Genomic DNA, 27885 nt, shown 5'->3' with positions numbered 1-27885 from the left:
GTTATAGCAGTCCCAGATGACCCACCACATGTTCATTTTAAGAACACTTTTACTGCAGATTTGACAAAACATAAAGAAGGTACCAATGTGAGATTTCTAAAGATAGCTACAGCACTTGACCCAAGGTCTAAGAATCTGAAGTGCCTTCTAAAATCTGAGAGGGACAAGGTATGGAACATGCTTTCAAAAATCTTAAAAAGAGCACCACTTAGATGCAGAAACTACAGAACCCGAACCACCAAAGAAAATCAACCTTCTGCTGGGGGCCGCTGACTCAGATGATGAAAATGAACGTGCGTCGCTCCGCACTACTTTGGATCATTATTGAGCAGAACTCATCAACGCAATGGATGCATGGCCCCTGGAATGGTGGTTGAAGCATGAAGGGGCAATGAATCTTTAGTGCACTTGGCACATAAATACCTTGCGACACCAGCTACAACAGTACCATGCGCACGCCTGTTCTCACTTTCAGGTGCCCTTGTAAACAAGAAGCAGGCACCATTATCTCCTGCAAATGTAAACAAACTTGTTTGTCTGAGTGATTGGCTGAGCAAGAAGTAGGCTTTAAAGTTTTACATTGCATTCAAAAATAAGTTATTTTTTGTACATAATTCTACATTTGTAAGTTCAACTTTCCTAAGAGATTACACTACAGTACTTATTTGCACTGTAAAAAATATTTCAGTTCACCTATTTATAATCAAAATATAAAGTGATCACCATACACTTTGATTTCAATTACAACACAGAATACATGCAAAAATATTTAAATAAATGGTATTCTATTTAACAGCATGATTAATTTTTGTAATTGCTTGACAGCCCTAATTATTTTATATTGCAGTAGCATTAAGCAGCTTTGTGCTAGGTGCTGTGTAAACACATACAAAGACAAGAAGTTTAGTCTGTACTAATGACTTCTGTTGCTGTTACTATACAGATGATCAAGAAACCGTAGATTGAAATTCAACACTTGTTTGCAACTCAGGACATCCAATGCTTCCTTTGGGGCAAAGTCATCATTCACAAGGCATTTTGATACTTATTTAAAACATGCATACAGCACAAACTGCTCCATGGACCTAACAAAATTAATTAGGCTGTCAATTTAGCTACTGCCATCAGGATGATGGGTATTAGTGCCCATATGAAGAATTACAAATCCTCTTCACACATGGCTATAATCTAGCCAACCTAGAAAAAGCATTAGCCTTTCCTCTGTTTCATAACTTTAACAAACCACAAAACTGGTGTAGGAAGGACTCTGAACCAATTTTTTATATTCAAGAACTTGTTTTTAAAAATGAACTTTTAGTACTTACTACACGTAGAGGTTCATGGCCTATAAAATTTTCAGAAGCGTTTTAACCTTAGGACACCATTTGTAAGAGACTTGCAAGGAAATGGTAGTGAACTACACCTTCAAGTCTATGTCCAACTGCCATCCATCAGCGAGCATAAACTGCAAGCAAAACAGAATGGCTTTGGATGTTATTTTTTATTAATTACACTGATCACTGTTTTCCCACGTGCATGTCCTCCTTCTAGCTTCAGAAAGGCCTTTGGAACTTCAGAAAAAGAGAAGACTTGCTCAACAACTGGATGGATCTATGAAACAAAAACAGATTGATATCACTTGGCAGGGATCAAATGACTGAACATGATCCTAACAGCTTCTCCCCTACCGCACTTCAAAGTTATATGTAATAAGTAACTAAAATACAGTGACATCTAACCTTGGACACTAATATAGTCATCTATTGTTCAAGGCTCGCAGCTGCAGGACCCAGAGAAAGCAGATGGATACACTGATTCTACCTTACATTCCATACATTAATACTTGTAGGAAGAGAAGTGTTTTACACACTTTTCTTCGTTGTTGACATTTATTATTTATTTCATGTTCAACTCCACACACGCACCAGGTTCAAAGCTCCACAGGGCCAGATTTTTAAAAGGTATTTAGGCACCTTTGGGGATATTTGAAAGCATCTATGTGCCTAACTTCCCCTGGAGTCAGTGGGACTTAGGTGCTTTTGCAAATTTCACTAGGCCCCCACCTTTAAAAATGCCTGAAGAGTACAAGATACATACTGGTTCTCATAAGTCACTTTGAGCTAGTTTTTAAAAAAGTGTTTATGTACCTAATTCCCATTTAAACAAGTGGAGTTAGGCATCTAGATACCTTTAAAAATCTATGTATAATTCACATGGTACAAGTTGGTTCTTGACCTAGCAGCTATTTTGATGTATTAATTTTGCAAAGTAATCCTGTGCACGGTTTTCATGTCATTTCCAAATAAGGTGAAGCAACCACAGTCACTGTCCCCATCACAGTGTGGAAAACAGCACTGCTTCACTCTTCTTATTTATACATATTCCTCCCCTGGGTCTTGCTAATGGTCACATTCCAGCTGTACCCATGGAGGGGGAACATTAGCTTCTTCTGAAAAAAACATCTCATTGACAGCCAAAAAGGGTGCTAGAAAAGGCATCACTTATTGAGCCCTCTTCCCAGAGGCCAAGATAAAAAGCTCTACAAGAACACTATCCAGAGGGTGATCTCACACCTTGATGCAATATTCCTGCAGCACTGGGCTGGCCACGATCATCTTAATGGAAAGACAGATTAACTTTAGCTGGTTCTACATCTAGCTGTTGCAGTGATCGGTATTTAAATAACAAAGCCCGGAACACCCTATTTATTATACTAGAAAGATGCTTGTCATTTATAACACCCTGTTGATAATGACAACTCTCCTCTGGGAGAAGCTGCTCTTCATTTTTCTCCCCCAATCTATGTAGGTGAATACTTTAAAAATTCATAATTATTCTCTCAAGTTACCATATTATTCAAATATCTCTGAATGCCAAAGGCATAATGCAACAACAACTAGACAAGCAGCTTGCAACTTTCAGAAGCAGGGGCTCTTTTTCAAGCTTCTAAGCAAACCATCCCTCGCCCCCAATTTTACCAAACTGCAAAGGTTCATTTTCAGAAACACAGCCTGGGAAATGAGTGCATAGAACATCTACCAGTGAAGGGTTCCATATATCACTTCCCAAGCAAGGTTTTGAAAACTGGCCACATAATATATTCCTCCACCCCCCAACAGCTGCACAACCCCAATATAGTAGCTGAAAAACCTGATGTAGGGTCCTTCACTCATTCTTCTGCATATTTTCAGTTCATATTATTGATATTAAACACCCTACAGCAAAGCCCAAATGCTGCAATAAAGAATGGGGGAGGGATAGCTCAGTGGTTTGAGCATTGACGTGCTAAAGCCAGGGTTGTGAGCTCAATCCTTGAGGGGGCCATTTAGGGAATGGGGTAAAAATCTGTCTGGGGATTGGTCCCCCTTTGAGTAGGGGGTTGGACTAGATGACCTCCTGAGGTCCCTTCCAACCCTGATATTGTATGAATTGATTTGTATGACTACAAAAAGCCAGGACATTAGTAATCAAAACAACCCATTATGCCACAGTAGTCACCTGCTCTCTTTATGCAGTCACAATGCTTTTTGACTCAGAAGTCAAATCAGCAGTGCCAAGTGGAAAAGCATGCATGACTGACATGTATGCTCACACACACAAAAGAAAAACTGGAAGAAAGGATCAGAATAATTATATTTGATTCTCCCCTAAAGCCATTGTGCTAATATATATTCACCAGCTGCATCAAGCATACACACTCTGGAGTGACATGGTGGGTGAGGTAATAGCTTCTGTTGGTGAGAGAGACAAGCTTTCGAGCTACTTCAGGTCTGGCCTCTGTGTACCTCGAAAGCTTCTCTCTCTCACCACCAGAAGTTGGTCCAATAGAAGATATTACCTCACCCACCTTGTCTCTCTAATATCCTGGCACTGACACAGCTACAACACTGTATGCCACTAAGTTGTACCTGGCTGAACAAGGGGAGCAACACAATCTGTTTTCTTTGCAGTGTGATGGAGAAGTGGCAGAGGGGGCAGTCAGAGGCTGCATAGCACTCACTACTACCCAAAATTGGAGCAATTCTGACTGAGTTCAAGACTAACTTGGTGTTGCTATGCTGGTCAGAAACAGTGCTGCCCTAGGGATCAAACATCAGGGACAGGGAGGTAAAGCAATAGTGTCTTTGGCTATGCTGATGGGGTGAATCAATCCAATGCTGTGACTATTTGCAAGGGAAATGTAGCATCAACAGCAGTGACTGTCCTCCATTGCTTTAGCAGCAGCAGTGGGGGGAAAAGAGCAGGGAAAATTCACTAACTTGTTTGTACAGAACACAGCTTGAGGAACCTGAAGTACCTATAGAAGTTATTAAAATAACAATATCCTTTTGCCGAGTTTCACTTCCGTTTAAAACAAAGAGAGGTAGACTGTTCAGAAGTGCACAGTACACAGGAGAAAACCACTGATTAGCCCAGGGTGAGGGTGGCCTGTGGCAGGGTGAGGCTCTCAGAATAGTAATCAGGAAAGGTTGGAGCTCAGATGTGATCCCCAGGTGGAAGCACAGAAGAGCCACTTACAAGGAAAGGCACAATAAGGATAATTCCAGACACCAAACTGGTTATATAAAGATTTCAGAACAAAAACGCCTATTACCCTCCATAGACCCAACATACATTTTGAACTACTTGTGATCACTTGTATCAGGTTATAACACTATGTCTTAGGTTCTCACTATATTACATAAAGTTCACAGCACATTTTAAAAATAGTGCTCTAGGGGATTCAGAGGAATCCCTAGCCCAACCTGACAGAATGCAAAACACTGTGCGTATCACTGCCACCAAATGCTCACAGCTCAGATGCTCCATTGTTAGAAACCTCTGGTCTGATTTAAACACTGACCCGTAAGCAATGCTCTAGAGACATGAATACTAAATTGATGATCCTGGCAATCTAAAGCATTAAAAATTTTCTCTGGCCTGCTGATTAGCCCATTGTCTGGATAACCCTGAAAAGGCTGACCATATCACAGCACAATGAGTCATTTGGCCTTCACTATAATCAACTGACTCAGATAAAATCTCTTCCTGTGAACTGGCAGGTGGGCTGGGGGGAGCATCCCTGTTTGCTGAATACATGACAATAAGTGGAGATTAACTGGATAATGCAAACACCGTCTATTTACAGCCACACATCAGCCCCCTGCCAGTGAACACTTACTTGTTCAGGGAAACAGGATTAAATACTAAAGGCTGGGGAGAGAAGGGATTACACCCACCACTAGAGAACTGTTTATCTGAAAAAACAGATTGAGTTTGAATAATATTCTCTTGCTTTCCATTCTTAACAATGCGCAGAACATTATAGATATGGATCCCTGGGCTCTTCAATGAGCTCCTTGCATGTTTTAAAAGGGGGAGGAGAGAGGAAACCTGTTTGCTAATGTTAGTTAAGAGTCTGAAATGTATCAAACCCAGCTCTGAACTCAACAGGCTCTGACTGAAACGCTGCATTAGGAGTTCACTCAGTAGTAGTAATTTTCAAACTTTTGGCCAATCTGAATCCTTCCATGCCGGTCCATATTTCTCTGATAAGATAGATGCACTGACCCTTTCAGTTCTGAAGTGAACAGATGAGCCTATGTCCTGCAGTCCTTACTCAGGTAAAACTCCCTAGGAGCTTTGAGCAAGAACTGAAGAATCAAACCCCATAACTCAAAAGCAATGATATTGCACTGGTTCTTTTCTGTGTTTCTACAGCACCCAGCATACTGATCCTGAGTAGGCCTTTGGACATGAACATAAATGTTTACTACTAACAATGCACTGCATATAAATATGCATATTTATCCACAAACTTTACACAATATGTATTTTGGGTTGAACACACTGTAATTCTGAGACATGAAAGCATAGTACCACTTAGATGGGGGCACTCATTCTGTGGAAAGGGCCAAATTCCATTTGTAATTATGGTTCATGAGCCAAGGTATAAATGTAGGACTCAGTACTCCCCTCCCTGCATCCACAGTGAATCTCCCCTGATGTCAATGAGAAGTTTGCACAAAGATCATTAGTTGAATTGGCTTTGATGTTGCAACTAAAAATTTCATTTTTGTTTGGTACTTTATTGTCACTAAGTAGAAAATACACTCACCTTTAGGAACACCGCTATTTCTGCCTTTTGTTTCTCTTCCTTCCCCACCACCTTTCTGTTTCTCTCCCTCTTCCATGCCTTTGTTTCTCTCCTTTCTTATGTCTGCATTTCCTTCCCTGCTGCATCTCTCAAGTCCCACCTTCCATGGCCTTCACTCCCACCCCCTTCTCCATTTCACCACTGCAATGATATGCAATGAAATAGTTAATGCTGACATTAGAAGTGTCATCAATAGCCTCTAGATTTAACATCATAGTGAGATTAATGGGGGAGGAAAGTTCACACCTCTTGGAGGCACTGTTTGAAGCTGCTGTCAGACTCAAATATGGCACTTGCAGTGATTACTTGTGTCACACATTCAAGGGTAGCTTTGGAACCCAAAGGCTAGAAACAGGGTTTTTCTTCTTAATGAAATATTAGAATCTCCAGAATATATGAGCATTATGTGCACAAAAATATATCGAAGAGTTTGACCTCTCTCGCCTTGATCTTAAAATAACTAGAACGTCAGAGATGCCTAATGAAAAATGATCAAATATGAACACGCATGCTCTGCTGGTAAAGACCCAGGAATGGGAGGGAGAAGTTCTGGATTCTATTTCAAGCTGTACCAAGGACTTCTTATGAGACCCTAGATAAGTCACAAACCGCTCTCTCTGCCTTAGTTTCGCCATCTGTCAAATGGTAACAATACCTAATTCACAGGGTGCCTTTGCATAACATGTGTCAAATATACACTAGCTGCTCTTCTGGTATCTTTTAAAGAATTAAAACAGACATATTATGTTTCTTAAAACAATATACTACTCCTGTCTAATTGCAGTTATGACAGTAACACACGTGATTAATAAAATTCTGACAGTGAAGTCCAAGTGAATCCAGTTATGTTTGGGGGTTTAATGACCAAATACAGCCTGTGCATCACTAACAGGAGACGCTAGAGCCATTTCCAGCACAAAGAGGAGGAACAAGAGACTGGAGCCAGCCCAAGCGTATTGTGTTTGCCACTGGATTCAGCTAATTTACCCCACGTTAAACACACTGGACTATGCAGAGAACGGCTCTTAATACCGCAGTGTAAGGAAAAATGGACAGCTTCTCTTGTAGAACTCTCTCGTCTAGAAGCAGGCAGTGGAAGCCATTCTATATTGTGTCACACACTCTTCAGTGTTACTCACTTGTACTGTTAGTTTAATTTGACTGGTGTTATAAATCCCACACAAACAAGAAGGGAGAACTGTTTGTGCAGCTGCATCTCCTATTTATACTTCCCCTCCACCTGAGTTTGCTTTTTTCAAGCAGAAGGATATGCCTCCCCTTACCAGAGAACCCTCCCCTCCCCATGGTTTGCACACTCCTAGGGGCAAGGGCTCAGAAAACAAAACACTCCACCACGTTCAGAAGCTGTTTTGTTCACCACCTTTACTCATTCTATTGTAGCTATTTTTGGTAAATATAGATTTATCTTCCCGCCCCAGAAGACAAGATCCCTGAAAGTCAGTGCTGATTAACCACAAAATACACAGCTGCACCGGACTAACCAACAGAGAGAGCAACACATTTGAGTATGTGTCTGGTATCTGCTTACACTGTTCCAGGTCTAATCATGATTTATGTGAATCTGAATATTCAAATAAAGTCCAACACCTGTGTAAAGAGTGTACATTGTGTGTTAGCTTTGCTCATGGAAACTGTATTAATGTAAGCACTGAGTATTTTCATGAACACTGGGAGCAAGCTATACTATCTAAGAAGAGAGGAACAGATGTTTAATAAAACAGAATTCACAGCCACAGCTAAATGCAACTCTAGAGTTCTTTCTCTCTTAAAACAAAAAACCCTACAGAGATGGGTTATTTAACAAAGTCTTTGCAACATCTCTCAGAAATCAATACCTCTGGGTTCCAGACAACCAGCACAAAAAGCTAATTAAAGTCAAGGCGCATCCACACAGAGCATCTAAACATACAAAGCTGGGCAAGGTGGGGTCAAGCTTTCCAACTGATCTTGCCCTGGAGAGGGATGGACTCTACAGGTACTTCTTCACTGCAGAGTGGACATGGGCTCTTCTCCAAGTATTGTCTGAAATCCCCCTTCCTTTCACACGCAAAAACCTCTGACCTTAGTTTAGTGGTTCCTTCATCTAAAGCTCACTGAACAATCTGGGGATGTAGGCTAAAGCCCAAATCGGGCGGATAGTCCTCCAATGCCTTCCCACAATTCCCCATGTGCCAAGAAGGACAGACAAATACTCCCACAATTCACTAGGAAATTGTCTGTTACAGCTGCCTCCCTGCTGCATTCCTTTTTTGTTTTCCTCTCTGTGTGGCCGCCCCTCCCGGCCATGGGGCTAGCAAAAGTCATAGCCTGGCCCTGCTCAGTGGAATGGCCTTTGCAGACTAACCGGAGCCATTGCTCTGCTCAGGTGGGGGTGGGCCCCGCCTCCTTTGTTCAGACCTGGGCTCGGTGTAGGGGGCGCTGCCCAAGAATGCAAGACCTTATATGGCCACATAGCTGAGCATGTAAGTCATGCCTGTGACTTAGGACTAGCCCGGACACATCTGTGCACACCTGAAGATTTTCCCTGCTTTCTCTCCTCCCCTCTAACAAGGGGGACCAATCAAAGTTACTGGTGGGAAACTGCCTAAGTCTGCCTATATAACCAGACATTTTCTAATCAGACCTCGGAGAAGGTCCTTGCTTTGCCACCTGGTCTGATCAGCTAGGGGTCTTTGGGAGACCCTCTCCCCCATCTCGTTTGTTTTTGAGCGTACCCCTGTTTTTAAACTCCCCTCCCATGAACAACGAATTTTGCCTGGAGATCTCCTGATTATTGTCAGCAAATTGAGTCCTCTCTGCGTCCTCTGATGATGCTGCTGTGCCTGCCTCTGCTGTTGTCCTGGGGATTGGTAAGAACTCTCTCTTGCAGACCCTCCCTGTTCTAGCTGCTGGCTTTTCTTTCCCCAACAGACAGACCCAAGTTAACTCCTTGGTCTGCATCTGTAATCTGTTTCTGGTTCTGCAGCTCCTTTGCTGCTAGAAATAAACCTGTGCCTCCCTGGATTATATCCTGGGCAGCTCACTTGCAGTTGCTCCACTGCTGCAGCCACACCCTTGGAGAACCACCCCTAGTATAAGGTGCACTCATTAGGTTAAATTAGGTTTAGCATTATACTCTGTAAGTTAGGCTTAGAGAATTGTTGCATTGTGTTTTGTTACTTGCTAATTTGTGTAGTCTTGGTTAAGTTAGATCATAGATAAGATTTTGCTGCGTTTTGCATAATTGTGGTTAAGTCTGTCTTTCCACTGCAACCCCCACCCAGCTTCTTTGTGTCCCTCTGACTCCTTACAGTCTGTCTGTTCTCTGTGTCTCTCTAAGTTTAAATCTCCCTCTGCTCCACCACGTGCTCCTCTCCCCCCATCCCAATCTAGCATAAAACCCCATTGGTTACTTTTTCCTCTCTGATACACCTCACATTCTATATTTACACCACTGAGACACATTTTTACCTAAAATTGTTTGTTACTTAACATATTTTTCCATAACTGTTAGTTGGTTATATGCTGCTGTGACACACCTTTCTACATAGGAATTGTTAGCTACCTGTTACATTTGTACCTCAGTGTTAATTGTTTACCAACTGTATTATACCCCACTATTGAAACCCCCTATACTGTTCACCAAAAGAAACCCCTCCCCAATTGTCTACCTTAACAAACCCCACACCCCTCACTATTGAATTTTCCCTGTTTTTACATTTTCTTAATAAAGTTTATTTTGCACCCCACCCGTGTGGTAATTGTCCCCCAAGATCCCCTACCTGCTGGCAGGGACAGAAATAATCATAACGGTTCAGCCTATTGCAGCACAGAGAACCATGGGATATGTCCCCAGAAGCCCTAGAACATACACAGATGAACGCAGCAGCAATGTGGACATAGCAACTCAAATGTCACTTGGCAGGGCAGCTGCTCGGAGCCAGCCTAGGCTAACCAGGGTGTTCATATCTGGGTGACAATCACCTCAGTTAACTCTAAAGTGAAAACAAATCCTGGGACTTTCCACTGGCTGGTCAGTACTTCAGAGGTGGCATATTGGGTATATGGGCAGAATAGGAAGTGCAGGTTATCCTGTGTGCCTGGTCAACAGCACTAAAAAGGTGAATAGCAGCAATGAAGTGGCCCAAAGGTCATTCAGGAATTGGGAAAAAAGAACAAAACTAAAAATACCAGTTTCTGGGAGAGGAGGGGGAAATATATAGTGGAGAGAAAGGAAATCCAAATGGGGACATACTTTGATAACCTACACACTTCTAGAAAAGGACTCATCTTTTCGACCCAGGAGTGTGAAATGGCCAGGAGATTCATCTAGAATCAACAGTGCAGAGGGGCAGGTTCTCTTCCTTGTTCTGCTTCAACAGCACAAAGGCAGTAGGAAACTGTCCATAGCATCTCTGCTGGAGATTTCCCCACTGTGGGGGAGTCCCCGAAAGGTGCTGAGACGCAAGGCCAGTTCTTACAGCACCTCATCTCCCAGCATGTGTGGATTGAGGGGAGCCGAATTACACTCTCAGGAGGAGCCTCTCCACCCTCTCTTGCAGACAACTTGTAAAAAGCTCTTAAACTTGGGAAAAATCAGGAAAGTAATAGTACACCTTCCTCATCATGACCCTTTTCTGATTCCTCTGTGGAAAACTTCAAGACAATTGACAATTTAAAAGACAATGGAGCTTGATGAAATTATGTTAAAGTATCACTGAATTTTATACCCCTAAAAAGAGAAATAATTACATACAAGATTCCTCACACCACTCTGTCAATGCATGTCAGCTGTGACCTGTAATACCCTAAATATTCTAGCACTGTACATGTCTGGGGGTGGTTGGGTACATGGATAGAAGCAGCAGTCAAGTTCAATTTGACTGAAGAACCAACCAGGTGTCTCTACTACCCCAGCACCCTTTTTTCATTTTCATTGTCAGAGTTCAGGTTAAACAATCACGTCCAGTGCCAAAAGTAGCCCATTTTGCCTATAGCCCAACACATGTTATGTCTGAAAAGAGGGGAGAATCCTATTATTAACAAAGTAGGAAACATCAATGTCTACATCCTGTACACTGGGCGAGAACTAAGTGAGAAGGAAAAGTTGAAAAGCAACAATTAGCCCTCTCACTGAACAGTTTGTAATGTTTTATTCCTTAACTGTGGATTATACACTTTTTAAGGCAAAGCAGCGTTTATTTCAGCAATAATACAGGGGGTTAAATTACTGATTCTAACATACCTTTCCTGATTCAACCAGTGTTGCTATCTCATCCAAAGATTGGCCGCTCGGTGTGAAAAATGCCCATCGATAATGGATTCCTTTACAGAGGTGCTGAAATGGACAGAACACACAAACACACATAAAGAGTTACAAAAGAAACTCAAAATGTGAACTGTACATTTAAACAAGAGAGTCAGAGCCTAGAAAGGTATCTTAAGAAAAATGTGGGAAATATTTTCTGGTGTCTAAATGTCACAGAAGCACATGGACTAGATGTCTGCACATGGATGTTGCGCTGTCACAATAAGATCAGAGTCCAACTGCATGAGTTGGCAAGTTGTGATAAAAGCCTTATCTTCACAGCCAGACAAGCAAGACTGTTTCTTATACAAGATGTAAACTGTGCAAAGTCACATATACATATGTATACACACACGCACTCTCTCTCTCTCTGAATGAATCCTGAATTCTGCTAGGGATTCAGAGCCTTTCACTGCTATGTAATCAGTTCAAATCCAGCCCAGGGTGGCGATCTGCCTGATGACTGGTTGGTGGCCCATTTGAAGTAGGCTGGTTGTCTCAGTCCAGCTCTCAGCAGACAGGCATACTCATACTATCACTCAGCACTTGCATCAGTGGCTAAGAACTGAGTTAGGGTGACCAGATGTCCCAGTTTTATAGGGACAGTCCCGATATTTGGGGCTTAGTGTTATATAGGCACCTATTCCCCCCCCCCCCAATCCCCATCCCGATTTTTCTTACTTGCTGTCTGGTCATCCTAAACTTAGTAGGCCTAGAGAGAATGAGCTATTTGTACCCTCTCTCACTCACAGAGGCAGGGTTGATTCACACTAGGGGAGAAATGTGAAAAAAGTTAACATTGCTGCTACGCATCATGCTCCTTGAAGAGTCAGCCACTTTCCATCTTTGAAGCTGTCAGTCCAATGTCATTCACTATTGTTCAATTAATTATACTATATATTAAAATATATACATTATGTTAAATATACATAAAAGGGAAACTATATTGTACACACACACACACACACACACACACACACAAATATAGGCAGCCCTACAAGGTCAACCTGGGTTCTCACAGTAAAGTCAGCTTTTTCTAGCTCAACTTCATTGCCAGTAATATAGATTCTGCAGGCCAGCTTTTACTCTTGGATACATCATGCAGAGACAGAACTAAAGGATCTGCTGAAAAAGAAGGTGTCATTTGTACAAGGTAGCTTTTCAGAAGATGTCAGCCTTTAAAATGCAGCTACTGACAAGCAGGGGCCTACTCCTACCAATTTTGCTAGGAGAAAGAAGTGAATCAAAAAGGGGATTTTGATTAAAATTTCAGCAAGATCTCACATTCAACCATACAAGTCAGGAGTAACTCCAATGATGAAAATCTGGTTTGAGAACAGAATCAGGGCTTTGATTTTTCAAATCCAATTGAAACGTGATACATGACACAAAATGCCTCTCATGTAAACCTGCAGAAAGCTGCACTGAGCAATATGGGTACAGCCTTCTCTCCAGGCTCGAACTTCACATTTATTATGAACAGGAGGCCTCCCTTTTAAAGTGTCAGTATTAGACCTGGAGTCTCATTCGAATATGCAGCCACAGCAACTGCTGAAACAGCACTCCTTTGGAGAGCAAGAATTGCATGTTCAGGGGAAAAAACAAGCCTTTAAAAAAAAAATAAAGAGTTCACTTGTCTGTTTCAGACAGAAAGGAATTATTTAAAAAGTGAAGACAGAAAAATTAGGGTAACAATATCACCACCCAGAAACACGAGTCGGGAGAGAGAAAAGAGGAAAAAGGAAAAGAAAAAGTGTTTCTTAGCTGTCCTGTGGGAATTCTCTCCATTAGGGATGAAGACGGCACATCACTGGAGCAAACAACGTGTTGGGTGAAATCCTGACCCCAATGAAGTCAATAGCAAAACTCCTATTGACTACAATGGGGCCAGGATTTCATCTGTTGCATTTACGGTAGACATACCAACAGGACTTACTATGGAAAAAAAGTAGAAAGAAAAATCTTAACTCAGGGGCACCCAAAACACTCCCACATCAGCCAGACAGATATCAGTTCTCACTCAGCTATCACCAACACTGTATGTGGAGGAAAGGAAAAACACAGCTGGGAGAGTATGAGCATGCCTAACTAAGCATACAGGAATGAGGCCAAAACCCCAAAACATGTACCAGGAGACTAACTGCATCCAAACTCCTTATTACATAGAGTTAACGCATCCATTTCATTAACTGTACCTTTACAGCTTTGGTTCCAATCGTGATTCCTGTTTGCAGCATGCCATCAGCTACTCCAAGCCTGTCCAAATTCAGTAGAAAGGGTGTTACCAAAGTAACATATGTGGCTCCTGACCATTTCTTGAGGAAATCTGGAGACCATTTTTCAGTGGGTCCACCAACATTATCTAGGATGAAATCAAACCTGGAAACAGGGAAAAAATGTGTTTGGAAAGCACGGTGTTGCACTGAAAAAGATACAGAAACAGGCCAACAGTCTTGTAATTAACTTGTTTATTTGAGCGAAAAGGTGATTCTAAGCAGAGATTGACTATAGCTGAAATGTCCATTCACAGATGCAAGGCACTGAAACAATCTGTGCACAGGAATGTAGCATGGAAGACCCAGACTTTCAACTAAATCCTAGTTCCCTATAACCCAGCCCCACTGTACCTATATGTTACTGGTCATTCACTACACAGGATACAACCATCTCAGGGCCAACTAACAATCTCACTGTAGCTAAACTGACCACCACCCTAATTGTTTAGAGTCACTATAACTGTGTTACATTGGCCTACACATGCAGCAGCAGATAGGGTACATGAGAGGCAAGCTGTGTCCACACTCACTATGGTGGGCAGCTATATGTAGCCCTCAAAGGCTCTGACAGCAGGAAGGCAGCAGGGAAAGGCTCCAGCGGCTCCCCTCCACTGGGGCCTTTCACTGCAGTGAGGAAAAGGCTTTGTCAGGGGAGAGGCAGGGGAGCTGCTGGAGCATTTCACTGCGGCAAGAAAAGCCTCCCACAATGGGGAGACAGCAGGACACTACAGTGCTAAAAATAGCAGTGTAGACAGGGAAAAGACTGCTTGTGTATGTAGGGGTCAGATGTGTAGGACACTCTACTCACCTATGCTATTTATACCCGTGCTAGCTGGGCGTGCTGTGTCTGTACTTTACATACTGCTGCAAACGTAGACCCACCTTATGAGAGTTTCAAGATATTCTAGAGCTTCACATTCTTCTCCCAAGTAATATTTGCTTGAAAGTTTGAAATTCAAACTATTTAGATTCAAATATAATTATCACAATTTATATTTGAATAATTCTTTCAGAAAAAAACAAACAAAAAATCCTTAAAGTGGGAATTCCTAACAAACAACTAATTCCAAGGAAAACTGTAAATACATTTTAAACATAAATGTATTTATCTTGAAACATTTGTTATTTATCTGAGACAGCTGGACTAGGCTTCCAAAAAAGCTCAATCTATTCCCAGCTCTGCTGCACACTTGCTATCAGACTTTAGTCACGTAACTGTTCTATGCCTCAGTTTCCCTTTCTGTATTAGTGCTTACTTACCTCACACAAACCTGTAAAGCTTAATTCATTAATGTTTCCAATGTTGTTATAGCTGTGTTGGTCTCAAGATATTAGAGAGACAAAGACAAGCTCTCAAGCCTAGAGCTCTTCTTCAGGCCTGCTTCAGCAGCACTGCAAACATTACCAAATTAAGCTTTGCAAATCCTGTGCAAGGTATACCAACACCAACGGTTCATTTTACAGAAACTGAGGCATGAAACAATTAAGTCTGAAGCAGAGCTCTGTGTAGCTTGAAAGCTCGTCTCTCTCACCAACAGAAGTTGGTCCAGTAAAAGATATTACCTCATCCACCTGGTCTTTCATTAATGTTTGTAAGCGTTTTGAGATCCTTGGAGGGAGGCTGATATAGTTGTGGAAATCATTATCATTATAGAAATGTGTTTAAATGAGTGAACTCTTCCCCATTGACTTAACCTATTTTTTCTGACTTAATACTGCAGAGCAGTCTGTATTTATGATATTCATTTCACAGCCACATTCAAAGGGGGGGAGGCAGAGAGCTTGCTTTAGAAAGTAAGGCTTTGCAAAGAGAAAGGCTCAAAACCCCAGAGGCAGGGAGGCTACCAGACTAATTTTGGATTTGAGCAACCCAAAAGGTATATGCAAGGGAGTCTGCTTGCTGCCTATGTCCCTACTGTACTATATAAATATTTAACTGCATTAGTACATACAATGGTAACATTTTCAGTTGCTCTGCTACATCTCCAGATTTGTAATCAATCACATCATCTGCTCCAAGCTTTTTCACCAGGGTACTGGAATCCTGAGAACAAACTGCTGTCACATGACCACCCCAAGCTTTCATTAGCTATATATATAAACAAAACAAAAAAACAAAAAAGATTTCTAAGGTTTAAAAATTATTTAAACAATGACAATACCTCAGAAGACCAACATCTCATTATCAACAGAATCCAAATAAACATCTGCAACAGAGAGGGGGCACAGCAGGTGCACTGTGTTATTGTGTAGCGCAACTCACTAGCGCACGACTCCATAAACCAGGGATGGGCAAACTTTTTGGCCTGAGGGCCACATCTGCATATGGAAATTGTATGATGGGCCATGAATGCTCATGAAATTGGGGATTGGGGTGCGGGAGGGGATGATGGCTCCAGCTGGGGGTGTGGGCTCTTGGGGGGGCCAGAAATGAAGAGTTCAGGGTGTGGGAGGGGGCTCCGGGCTGGGGCATAGGGTTGGGTGCGGGGGGGAGGGCTCTGGCTGGGGGTGGTCTCTGGGGTGGGGCTGAGGGGTTTGGGGTGCAGGAGGGAGCTCTGGGCCGGGACCAAGGAGTTTGGAGGGCAGGAGGGGGTTCAGGGCTGGGGCAGGGGCACAGGGCATCAGGGGTGCAGGCTCTGGGCGGCGCTTACCTCAAGCAGCTCCCAGAAGCAGCAGCAGCATGTCCCCCCTCCAGCTCTTACGCGGAGGCACAGCCAGGCGGCTCTGTGGGCTGCCCTGTCGGCAGGTGCTGCCCCTGCAGCTCCCACTGGCCACAGTTCCCGGGCAATGGGAGATGCGGTGGCAGCGTGAGGAGACCCCAGCTGCCTCTACTTGTAGGAGCCAGAGGGGCGTCATGTCACTGCTTCTGGGAGCGGCATGGAGTGGGGCAAGCCTCCTACGCCATTCTCTGGCTGGAGCGCCAGAGTGGGGCAAGCACCAGATCCCACTCCCCAGCGGGCGCTCGAGGGCCGGATGCGACTCTGGGGCCATAGTTTACCCACCCCTGCCATAAACAGGGTTTAGGACATGCAGTTATAATAATTTTCTACTTTGCTGCCTCTTACAGATCTCAGATACCAGGCTACCTTAAGTAAAAGGCTGTGTGCCTTTCCAAGTTGGCTATTTGGACAGTTAATTCTTCAGATCCTGACGACTACTTAAGTATGCACTTGGCTGCTAATATACAAAGTGCAAACCTGTCATCAAGGTAGATAAAAATTAATGATTTTTTTAAAAAAATTTAATCAGATTTTTTAATTCAAATAGAATTTTTATTTTTTAATTTAAATACGTTTTTCTTTTTAAAAATAAACCTGTTTAAAATGAAATATGAATTTAATACAAAATATGTTAAGTTGTAAAATTATGATCTCTTAAAACATTTAAGTAAAAAACAACTATGCCGAATCCCTAAGCCTCTATCAAAAACTTTGAGTTAAAGGCTCTTTTTCTAGATTAGAAAAAAGCATCAGGGGAAAAAACATCTAACTTTTGAGCTCAAGCTTTGTAAATATATCAGAAAAGGTCATGAACTCTATTCAATACTTGTTTCATTAATAAAAATAAGATTTGTATGCTATTTTGTGTGTTTAATTAAATTCCAGTTACCATCCTAATGCAGCTTTGTCACAAGTCATGAGCAAAAAATTAATTATCTAGTAAATAAGCAATATATCATTCACCATTTTCTAACATACTAAGAATGTACAATTAATAAGAATCTGAAAGTATTAAGCTATATATATGCGTAAATAGATATATATGGTTATAGTATACCCTAGGTATAAAAAAAGATGTATCAAATCTAGTGTAAAGACACTATTCGGTTGTAAATTTGGTTGTAAACTAGAAACAATAATCCGGCTAGCTGCAAACTTCAAAGAGCAAAACTATCACTAATTTATCATAGGGAAGGTGGCTGGTTAGTTTATAGTCTGCAAAGCTGCTCAAAAAGAAAGGAATTTTGCTAATTATTTAATTTAACCTCTATTGTATACATTATTCTCACTCTTCATTGCAATATCTTCTTTGATATTTGCCAACCATAAGCCTAACACAGGAATGAATTATTCTGCATGATGACAGGTAGCAATCACAACTACTCAGTGGCAGGCTCAACCTTTCTTACTGAGCTCATTTAGCAACCTGCTTTATCAAGGCTCAGGCAGACAGCGTACCACTGAAAACTCTCCCATGCTCTTCTAAAGGCTATTACATTTACAACTTTGAAATCTAAAAAAAAAAAAAAAAAACCACTTAGTGGTGCAATCATCTAAAATGCATTTGTTTATACTCTGAAGACAAAGATGCTTGAGTGTAATGGGACATTGCTTTCAATCAAAAGCCCCAAATTTAATGCAAATGTATTAAAAACAAGTTTAAAAACACCTCCTCTCCCCAAAGTTAGGAACTATTGAGATTAAAAAAGTGGAGAGGGGAAATTGCCTTCTAAGCCACTACACTATATTTGAGGCACATATAAATTGATAATGATTTCAACAAATTGCTTTGTTTTCTGATGTAAATTCTCCTTAATGTGTTAATATTTTTACCAGTTTATTCCACTTGGGGGTGAGGGAGGCAGGAAATCTAATCAAAACATAGATTTCAAGTCACATGGAAATTGGAATCTCCTTCCCAGTAACTAAAGCCTTGAAGTGTAATCGTTCACTTCCTACACCCATAACCTCTCTGCCCCTAAAGCCTACTCCTTCCTAATTTAGGCTAAAATAATAACAAACCAGATGGAAATGATAAATCTCAAACTATTTTCAAACTCTCTTACCTTTGGGCTTGCACTGAGATCATTCAGTAGCTTGCTGATTCACCACCAACATCCCCCACCTCCTTTCCCTTAAACCTTGATCATAGAGTATTTTCATAAAAGACTCACACTGGGCTTATTGTAATACATCACCTGGATTGCAAAGGTACCAACTCCACCTGAAGCGCCGAAAATTAATATTCTGTAAAACAAGAGCAATTCCAATTGATAAAACCTAACTGCATCGCAAGACAATTCCACCATGTAAGAATCCACGTGAATTAAACTAATGAAATACCCAATATACACAAAGATTCCTTGGTAATCCTATTTACATGAGGGGGAGGATTACAACAGGGAGATGAACATGAATGTAGGAGAGAAGCAGCAGCTAAGACAAAGGTCTGATGAATACAGCATTGCAGCAATCATAACAAATACCTAGGGTTATATTTTAGAGGAGGTGCCAACATGGCAGCTTTAAAAAAAAGTGCAAAATTTTAATAACATTCTACTTGAATGTCTCTTACAGATCTCAGATACCAAGCTATGTGAAATTAACAGCTCTGTTTCTCTTTCAAAATTGGTCCTTTGGACAGTTAACCTTTCAGATGACTAAAAATGTGAGGTAACACTGTCGACTTACGCTTCTATGACAATAACACTATCTTCCAGTACAGCAAGGCAGCTCTTTGCCTTGTTCATACGAGTTTTCCACTAATCCGGAAGTGGAACTGTAGGCCAATAATATTTTCATCAAAAGACAATTTAAAGGAAGCACTAGTTCCACCCTTTCTCCCCAAAAGAACTGAATAAGGTTAGCACTTCATAAGCTTGGACCCATACTTTATGCATCAAATTTTCATTGGTTTTGTGTTGTGAAATTTCCTTAACAGAAAAATCAATTGTGAATGTAAACCTAAGAGAAAATATATGTTTAAAGTGGTGGTATTTACAGTACTGGGACATTTTAGAACTCATGGAATGTAAGTCACATTATTAAACTCTATAGCTAACAGAAAAATAAATAATAAAAAATAATAAACATGTAATGAAGTAGACTAGGCAAAAGTAATTTTGAGGCTGAATTAAACCAAAATACATTTCTTCTCTAGAAATTCTGCTGTAAATTGAACAGAACTCTGCTAATTTTCATTTATAATTGTAAGAGATTACAGAATACCAAATGTTCAGAATGAGCAAGTAAGATAAAGATCAGAGATACTGCATAAAACACGTTTTGCATTTATTTTGACAAGTGTACTTTCACTTTACCTGCGTGTAATAAATACCTCATAGTATATTACTAAACACACTGCAGACTATTTTGTTAAAATAATCTATTCTTAGTGATATGAGACCTCAGTACAGCACTCTAATCGTGGTGTTTTACAAACTTCATCTAGATATTTTATATTAAACCTTTAATACATAGACTTATAAGAAAGTGTTACCTGAAGCCTATAAATGGAATTGTAAATTTTGAACTATCTGCTGACTTCAGTGCAGGAATATTCAAGTCAGAATTTTAGTGACTATTTTGTTCAAAAGACTGAAGTTCTGAGATATCTGATACCCCGTAGTGGTTTCATTGAAGTTTCAGTATCTTCAAACAAACAATGTTTCTGATTTAAATGCTCTCACTATGCTGGGGATGAAGGAAATTGCTTTGGCAATTCAAGATTGTAGTATAGTCTGGATGTTGGATTCAACATTTTGGTTTTTAAAAAAAGGCACATACTTTTGCCAAACACCTTGCCAGTTTTCTTCCTAACTTAAAATTTGCTATTTTCTCACTAACTTTTTGGAGAAAGCTACAGCTAAAGACCTGAAAATTCATCTTTTGAAGAGTGACCTAAGTAAAATATTTCAGTGGAAGTTTAGAACAGCTTTGGTGAGGGTTCTCTCTTTATTCTAAAAGCCTCCAGGATACATGGATCTTCTTTGTACATGATACAAGAGTTCCACATCTGAAGCAAAGAGCACTAAGGAAATTTCCAGAAACAAAACAAGCAGTCAAAAAACTTTTTCAATCCCCCAACCCAAGGGCTGACCACAGCCTGTTTGCAACCCAAATGTTATACACTGGAAACTATTTATAAAGCAATCTATAAGCGCATATGAGTAATTATTAGCAACAAAAGAACATGTAAATAGTGACTGAGAATGTGAAAGTAAAACTCACTAGTTTTTTTTCCATTGTTTAAGCTGAAGCAAATGCAAAAAGTAAAGAAACAGTATAAATAAAAGTTTTTTAAAAAGCGCTTTCACTTTTAGGTACGTTTTGTAACCTAGGTAGGACATTTTTAATTTGTTTTAACCCAAAGGCACCTCATTAAATGATATTAATCCTATTTACATGCAACAAATTAACCAAAATGAAAAATGATCAAAAATATTTAAAAAATAAAGAGCGAGATAAGTGTAAAGTTCTACTGTTTACTACAGGGTAATACCAATAGTTTAAAGAGTAGAAACAATTTCAAAGAATAATTTATCTTCTCAAAAATATAGTTGACCTTTAGAACAAACATTTGCCTGACATTTTCATAATGAAATTTACCATGGCCAGTTACTTCAGTATCTTCCAAAGATGCAGATGAAACATTTTCATTAAATCCAATGTCCTTTGCAATATGTTTTATTAAAACATAAAACTCCATGATAACAGGAGGTCGGAAAGTATAAGGTCAAGACCTTGCAAACATTTAGGCATGTTATTAATTTTATTCATGTGAGTGGTAGCACTGACTTTAATGAACTATTCACATAAGCAGAGTTAAGAACACGTATAAGTGTTTATAAGATCAGGACCAAGTTGGATTTTCCTTCTGTTTAGAAGGAAGCTGAGGTGAGAAGACCTCTGACCCCATCAAAACAATTGAGGGTCTGATTCTACAAGCTTTACTTAAGTAAATAGCCCCACTGAAATATGACTATTTGTCAGAATAAAGGTTAGCAGTTCAGGCCCTGAATTAAGAAAGTAAACTTTCAGCCATATGTCATCTCTGTATCTTTACCATACTAGTGCAAATTCAAAGGCTTTACCATTTTGTGTATACAGGAATGACTCTGCACATTCATTTTTTTTATTTTACCTATCTTAAAAATTTAAATTCAGTTAGCTCTCTATACAAAAAATAAACAGACAAAACTTAATGCAAATATATTAGCACCAGGACCAGTTACTTACCGTTTCCCACTGCAATTATCTTGGTTCAGTCCCCCAATTTGGTTCATTGCAGACCATGCTGTTAGACCGACATATGGTATGGAGGCAGCTTCTATGTGACTGAGACACTTGGGCTTGTGAGAGATCTAAAGCAGAAGATCAGTCATGTCTAAATCACAGTGAATAATATATTTGTGGGTTGATAAAAATTAAAGGTTTTAATATTGATTTCAATAAAAAATTCAGATTTGATTTACATTAAATACATCTTTCATTTAAAAAAAATAAACCTTTTCTATAATCTATTAAAATCACTTACATTAAATAAAAAATAATATTAAGCAGTAAATGTTTGCTGCAAAACTTTTAAAGAGAGTCATACTACTGAACTGGAGGAAGTCACTGGCTAAGAACCTGGAACTAGAGCAGGGGTTCTCAAACTTTATGGCACCACGACCCTCTTCTGACAAAAAAAATTACTACCCAACCTCAGGTGCAGGGACCGAAGCCCAAGGGCTTCAGCACCAGGCTGGGGCCTGTAACCTGAGCCCTGCCACCCAGGGCTGACACCATCAGGCTTCAGCTTCCAATCTATGAATAAAAGCTAAGTGTGAGAGGATGAGATCTTCTAGTTCTAGAATCCTAAAGGACATGGTGACCACAAACAACCTGTTCAATTCACTAACGACTTTGTTTAATAAATCAGTTTATTAAAACATGTTCTGCATTTGAAATTAACTTTTTTTCTTATGTATTCAGCATATAAGGTAGTTTTATTTAACTACTAAAAAAATTAATGCTGATTTTATGCATTTTTAACTAGACTCTAGTTTCCATGCAAATGGAGCTTGACACAAACCATAAGTAAAAGATTAGTCATGTACTAAGAAATGTATCATTCACATTTGCTAAAATAAATAAAATGTAACAAATTTAGAATCTGAATAAAATTTAAACAAATATATAGCTTAACATACATATGTATAGTTTATTCTCCTAATGTGTAACAAAAAATAGTACCACTGACACTGCACCCTATATTCTTCATAGAGATACTATATGATATGATAATGGCAGAATTATGATGTATTTTATCAAGGTAAGTCATGCGAGATATCATTGAAAAGGTTATGATTTCTTGATATCATTATCCTATTTGTATGCATTTATCACTTTTGTATCTAAAGTTAGGAATATTGACTATGTATCTGTATTAGAAATGTGTTTACACCTGGGGAATGCCCACTAGCCAAGATGCTTCATTCTGAAAAGCTGTGTGGGGAAGGGCCATTAGAGAAAACAATAGGCCTTAGAAGAAGTTTATCTCCCACTTGGGGGCATTCCTGAGGACACTGCAGGCAGTCTCCAAGTCAAGGCTGCTGTGACACTACTGGGACATGTGACCAGGTCACCTAGTGCTGGACTCCATCTTGGGATATCAGTATTTTTCCACTGACTGCCGCCATATTCAAAAGCTATATAAGGTAGGGGAGTGACATCATCTTGGTTTTTCACTGGAGAGAGCTTGTCACAGCAATACTGTGTAAAAGGACCCCAGGCTGGAGGGCTGGGGGACTCAGTGGTACCCCACCTCCAGATGGCACCCCAGAAGGAAACCTTCACAACCACATTTACTATAAAATCTATGTTTAGTTGTAAATCCACAAGTTTTAATGGTAACCAATCAGTGAGAATCAACCTTCCTTTAGGAAAATAACTAAAAAATACAAATATAAAACAAGATTAAAATCAATTATTATTTACATCAAGGTTTCCTGCCTGCTAATTTAAATTACAATTAAATCACTGATTTAACTCAACCCACCAAGTGGACTACACAAGGCTACAAATTAAACAAGCTATTCTAAACCTCAGCTGTTGAATTTTCAATGTTTCAAAATATCTTGACTAGATACGTAGAAAAATATTTTTTTTTAAATCTATACAATTTTAAAACTGTGAAAAAGCTATTTAGATTTTGTAAGAAACAAAGTCTGCTGAAATTTTTGTTTTTATATCAAAATTTTGGTATGGTTACCTCATTTCCACTAGCTACAACAAACTCTGATATAGTGCCTTGCTTCCAGGGAGGAACTGCTGCCCATACCTAAAACCAAAGAGAAAACACATTTGAACTTTTATTATTTTCTTAATATTGTATCTATATCATAGAAAAGTCATTTTCCAACCTCCAGAACAACTTCAGTGTAGCATAAGTAGAGATTAATTATACAGAATATCAGTTTCACTAGATCTGAGTTCACTATAAAAAGGTTTCATTTGCTCTCCTAAACTACAGAAGAATGATTAATAGAAGCATGGATGGGCCATATATATTATACACTGTACAGTACGTCTTAGTTAAACTTTTGGAGAAAGCAGATTACATTAAACAGTTCATATCTTATTGGAAGGCCATGAGCTGGAACAATACCTGAAAGGAAAAAATACATTCCTCCAGTAAAACCGAAAAGAGTTAAAAGCAAGTCTTATAAGGATTTATATGGGGCTCATAAATTTGCTGGCTCTTCAACTATGTCAGAGTTTTTGGTATTATAAGGTAATATAGATTTACCCAAGAGAAATTTCCTGTTAAAATTCTAGTTTCAATCAAAATGAAGCAGCTACATGTGTTTTGATTTTTAATCTAAGAAACCCCCACCTCAGGATTTTAACATATGCAAATTCAATGGACCCTAAACATAAAGGAATGGGGTAACTAGCCCATATGAATATTTTGCAGGAAAAAACAAATAAGAGTTCCAAAAAAAAAAAAAAAAAGTTACTGCAACCCAGTTTTCATGTAGGCTGCAGGTAGGCAAGAAAAAATAGTTATTTGCAAAGAAAAAGAAAAAAATTGACTTCATATTAAATTTTCAACATAGATAAAGTTAGAAAAATGAGACAAGTTACATCACCTCATCTCCAGGTTTGAAATAGGACACATTTAGCCCACATTCCATAATTACACCAGATACATCTCGACCAAGTGTTAGAGGAAATTCACTCTCGGTGCTTTTCAATTTCAGTGGATCACGTTTCGCATTTAAAGCAGCTGCTCCATAACCATCTATAAAACATGGTTTAACAGAGTAGGAAACATCAATGATTATTTTTATAGAACTGCACAAATCAGATCAGTGAGCAAGGTGTAAAGTTGCATTATGCACAGACTATACACCCCTGATTTTTTTACAGTTCTGAAAATGTTCTCATCTCTAAAGATCTAGAACCAAGCAGAACAGTATTATTTTAGGTTTTAAAAAAGTTTATACAACTAAGTATCAACTTTTAAGTCTTGCAATATTTCTTCTTTTGTCCCATTTGGTGCACTATATAAAAATATTAAGTATCATAAAACCAGCTAGTAACTTATAACATGATATTAGACATCACACTGACAGATGTTTGTTATTTCATTATAAGAACAATTAATCATTTCATGTGTGACAACACCACAGCACTTTATTCTATTCTCTTGAGAACTTCAGCTGATAACACATTTCATCTTACAATAATACTTTCTAGCTAATGATGCAAAAGTATTGCAAAATATGTCTCATTTCCCCAAGGAGGGAAGTATTACATCAGCACCCATCTAAACATGATTTTGGAAATCACTAATGGCCTTATGTTTAGAGGTACTGAGCAACTCTAACTCCTATTAAGTAAATGTGAATGCTCTGCATCACTCATGGTCACACCACAACAACAACAAAATCCTGTCTGGACTAACCATTTTCTATTAATAGAATATCAGGGTTGGAAGGCACCTCAGAAGGTCATCTAGTCCAACCCCCTGCTCAAAGCAGGGCCAATCCCAGACAGTTTTTTCCCCAGTTCCCTAAATGGCCCCCCTCAAGGATTGAACTCAAAACCCTGGGTTTTGCAGGCTAATGCTCAAACCAATGAGCTATCCCTTGCCCACAGTTGTTCAGATATACAAAGCCTTCCAAATATATAATGGTCTGCATAGCTCTCCTATTTTAAAAATTATCAGTCATAGAAAAATGAGCAATCACAATTTTAATTATGCACCATTATAATAAAGAAGCTTAAAGGAACACTCAAACACAAAATATTTTATCAGGATGAAAATATGGTGTTTTGCAAGTCATATGTACCAAAAAGCTCCTTAAAATCTTTGACTATCTCAAAGATGTCTAATTTATTTTTCATAGGTACATGAGCATTGACAGGGCCAATTCTGCAATCATTAATCACACAAATGATCCCACTGGCTTCAGTAGGCCTCCTCAGATGACTATGGGTTGCATGATTGGACAAACAATCCTATAACAAACAACCTGCAATGTTTTGAGTAGTATTGGCCCCAGAATACAAACTAAGGCCTCAGTCTCACAAGGAGCTTCATACAGGCAGATCCCTGATCCATCCAGAATTCTGTGTAGGCTCTGAAGTCTGCTAAGATGGAGCTCACTGCAGGATCAGGGCTTTCAAAGAGCATTAAATTGCAAGTAACTGCTTTATCACTGAAATTTTAAGCTCAGTTGTTTAAAAAGATAGAAAGTTCTTTCAATTTTCATCAGACTAATATAAAAATTTGAAATGCAAGCTCGCATCTTGCTGTGAATAAACAGTGAAATATAAGATTTTCTGTTATTTTAAGTTTTTGTTAAGATTTCTGAGCCTGCTATTGAGAACAATTGTCTGACTAGAAAAACATCAAATGGCAATGATCAATCAGTTAAATGTACTGATTGGCCAAAGCCTTGAATTCAGTGAACAGCAGACCTGAAAAAGAGCTGTGTAAGGTCGAAAGCTTGTCTCTCTCACAAACAGAAGTTGGTCCAATAAAAGTAGCCACTGAGGCACCTATGCAACAGGAAGTTAGGACAAAGATGAGAAACAAACATTTTGGGGAATTAATTCCATGAGCCAACTGTCATGGGAGTTGAGGAAGCTGAGTGTTTTGCAAGAGCAGCTCAGCACTGTGCAGGCCTGGGCCCTTGAACAATAGGAACCAAACTAACAGAAGAAGAAGAAAAACCACTTTAAAATTGGGTTGCAAGTTGATTCTCATTCTGATCATGCATTTTAAGTCTGTGAAGGGCAGCAACCAGCTGCTTGTATTACTTGGGCTAAAACCCAGCCTAGTTTTGCTTTGGTAGATGCAGAAATGTAGTCTAAAGTTCACCACTCCACCCTGACAATTTAACAGAAAAAAAGTTTTGCAAGAGGATTTTCCCACAATAATCATGGAATATTTTTCTAATCAGCCCTGTTTAAAAACTATTGGACCCACAGGCACATTTTGGACTATGATTTACAACAACAATTTAATAAGAATAATACAGGTATAATGAAATTATATTTACGGTATGAACCATGTTATGTTAAGAACTTAATCAACATAAAATACACAAAAATAAATCACTTACTTCTCATATTAACATCTATAGGGTTTAAACTTGCAGCATGGACTTTAATAATGACTTCATTTGGAAAATGTATTATAGGGAACATCATGTTATTTGTAAATCTTAGCACATCATTTCGCCCATATCTATCTATTATCCACGAAGCCATAATTGTATATCTCTGACAGGAGAGGCTGATATTTCTACATAGACAGGGCTTGATTAAACTTTTGCCTCTTCTAAGGCAAGTTGCCATGGAACCTTGACTGAAAAGCAAGCCCCTGTATGCTCTCCTACTAAGCAGGTGCATCTTTAAATACATTATTGCCAGCGCATAAGGTGGGATCTTTAATGACTCTAACTACTATTCTAAATGTGTAAAAATAATTACATGCTGGCCACACAGATGCTTCCCATCTGCACAGAAATAATTTTTTAGCCAATCAAATCCATGTACGTTTGCCAACTTCAATTTATTTTACAACTATATGGGGGGTGGGTGTTTAGATTAAACTTTTAACTACAAGGCTCACAGCTTTTGGGGTGTGAGCGAGGGGGACTAAACAAACTGGCTTTTCCCCCCGAGCACCACAGCCCCCCGAGACTCCCTAGTCTGAAAGGGGGGAGGGGAATCCCCCAAAGCGGTTATAACTCACCAAATCCCAGTGTCCCACGGACCCCTCCCCAGCCAGCTCAGCCCCCACACCACAAGACCCCGGCCCCCGCCTCGCTCTGCCCCTTCCTTGCCCCACCCCAGGGGCCAGCGCGTCCCTGCCTGAGTCTCCTCCGCTCAGCGCGCACAGGCTGAGGGTCACTCTCCGCCGGGCCACGCCCACTCCTCCCACCT

General features: G+C 39.7%; 1 protein-coding gene across 6 annotated transcripts in view; it reads right to left on the bottom strand.

Moving 5' to 3' along the window:
• RTN4IP1 (reticulon 4 interacting protein 1) overlaps positions 1 to 27885 on the bottom strand; it is a 34066-nt gene that overhangs the window by 5111 nt on the left and 1070 nt on the right. Inside the window, exons 1-10 of one of the 6 annotated variants that reach the window (XM_039529226.1) lie at positions 27814 to 27874; positions 27060 to 27113; positions 24576 to 24727; positions 23696 to 23764; positions 21679 to 21803; positions 18639 to 18687; positions 15673 to 15809; positions 13640 to 13823; positions 11382 to 11474; positions 1513 to 1611 (exon numbers count right to left, since the gene is read on the bottom strand). In XM_039529226.1, the coding sequence (XP_039385160.1) occupies positions 1513 to 1611; positions 11382 to 11474; positions 13640 to 13823; positions 15673 to 15809; positions 18639 to 18687; positions 21679 to 21803; positions 23696 to 23764; positions 24576 to 24727; positions 27060 to 27066 (915 nt within the window). In that variant the 5' untranslated portion in view covers positions 27067 to 27113; positions 27814 to 27874. Of the gene's footprint in view, positions 1 to 1482; positions 1612 to 6134; positions 6278 to 11381; positions 11475 to 13639; positions 13824 to 15672; positions 15810 to 18638; positions 18688 to 21678; positions 21804 to 23695; positions 23765 to 24575; positions 24728 to 27059; positions 27733 to 27813; positions 27875 to 27885 lie in introns of those variants that run through there. The other 5 variants (XM_039529227.1, XM_039529221.1, XM_039529223.1 and 2 more) reach the window with 5 other exon arrangements.

The sequence above is a fragment of the Mauremys reevesii genome, linkage group 3 (assembly GCF_016161935.1).
Source record: "Mauremys reevesii isolate NIE-2019 linkage group 3, ASM1616193v1, whole genome shotgun sequence".
Classification (NCBI taxonomy): Eukaryota; Metazoa; Chordata; order Testudines; family Geoemydidae; genus Mauremys; species Mauremys reevesii.
This window is presented reverse-complemented; position numbering and strand designations above follow the sequence as displayed.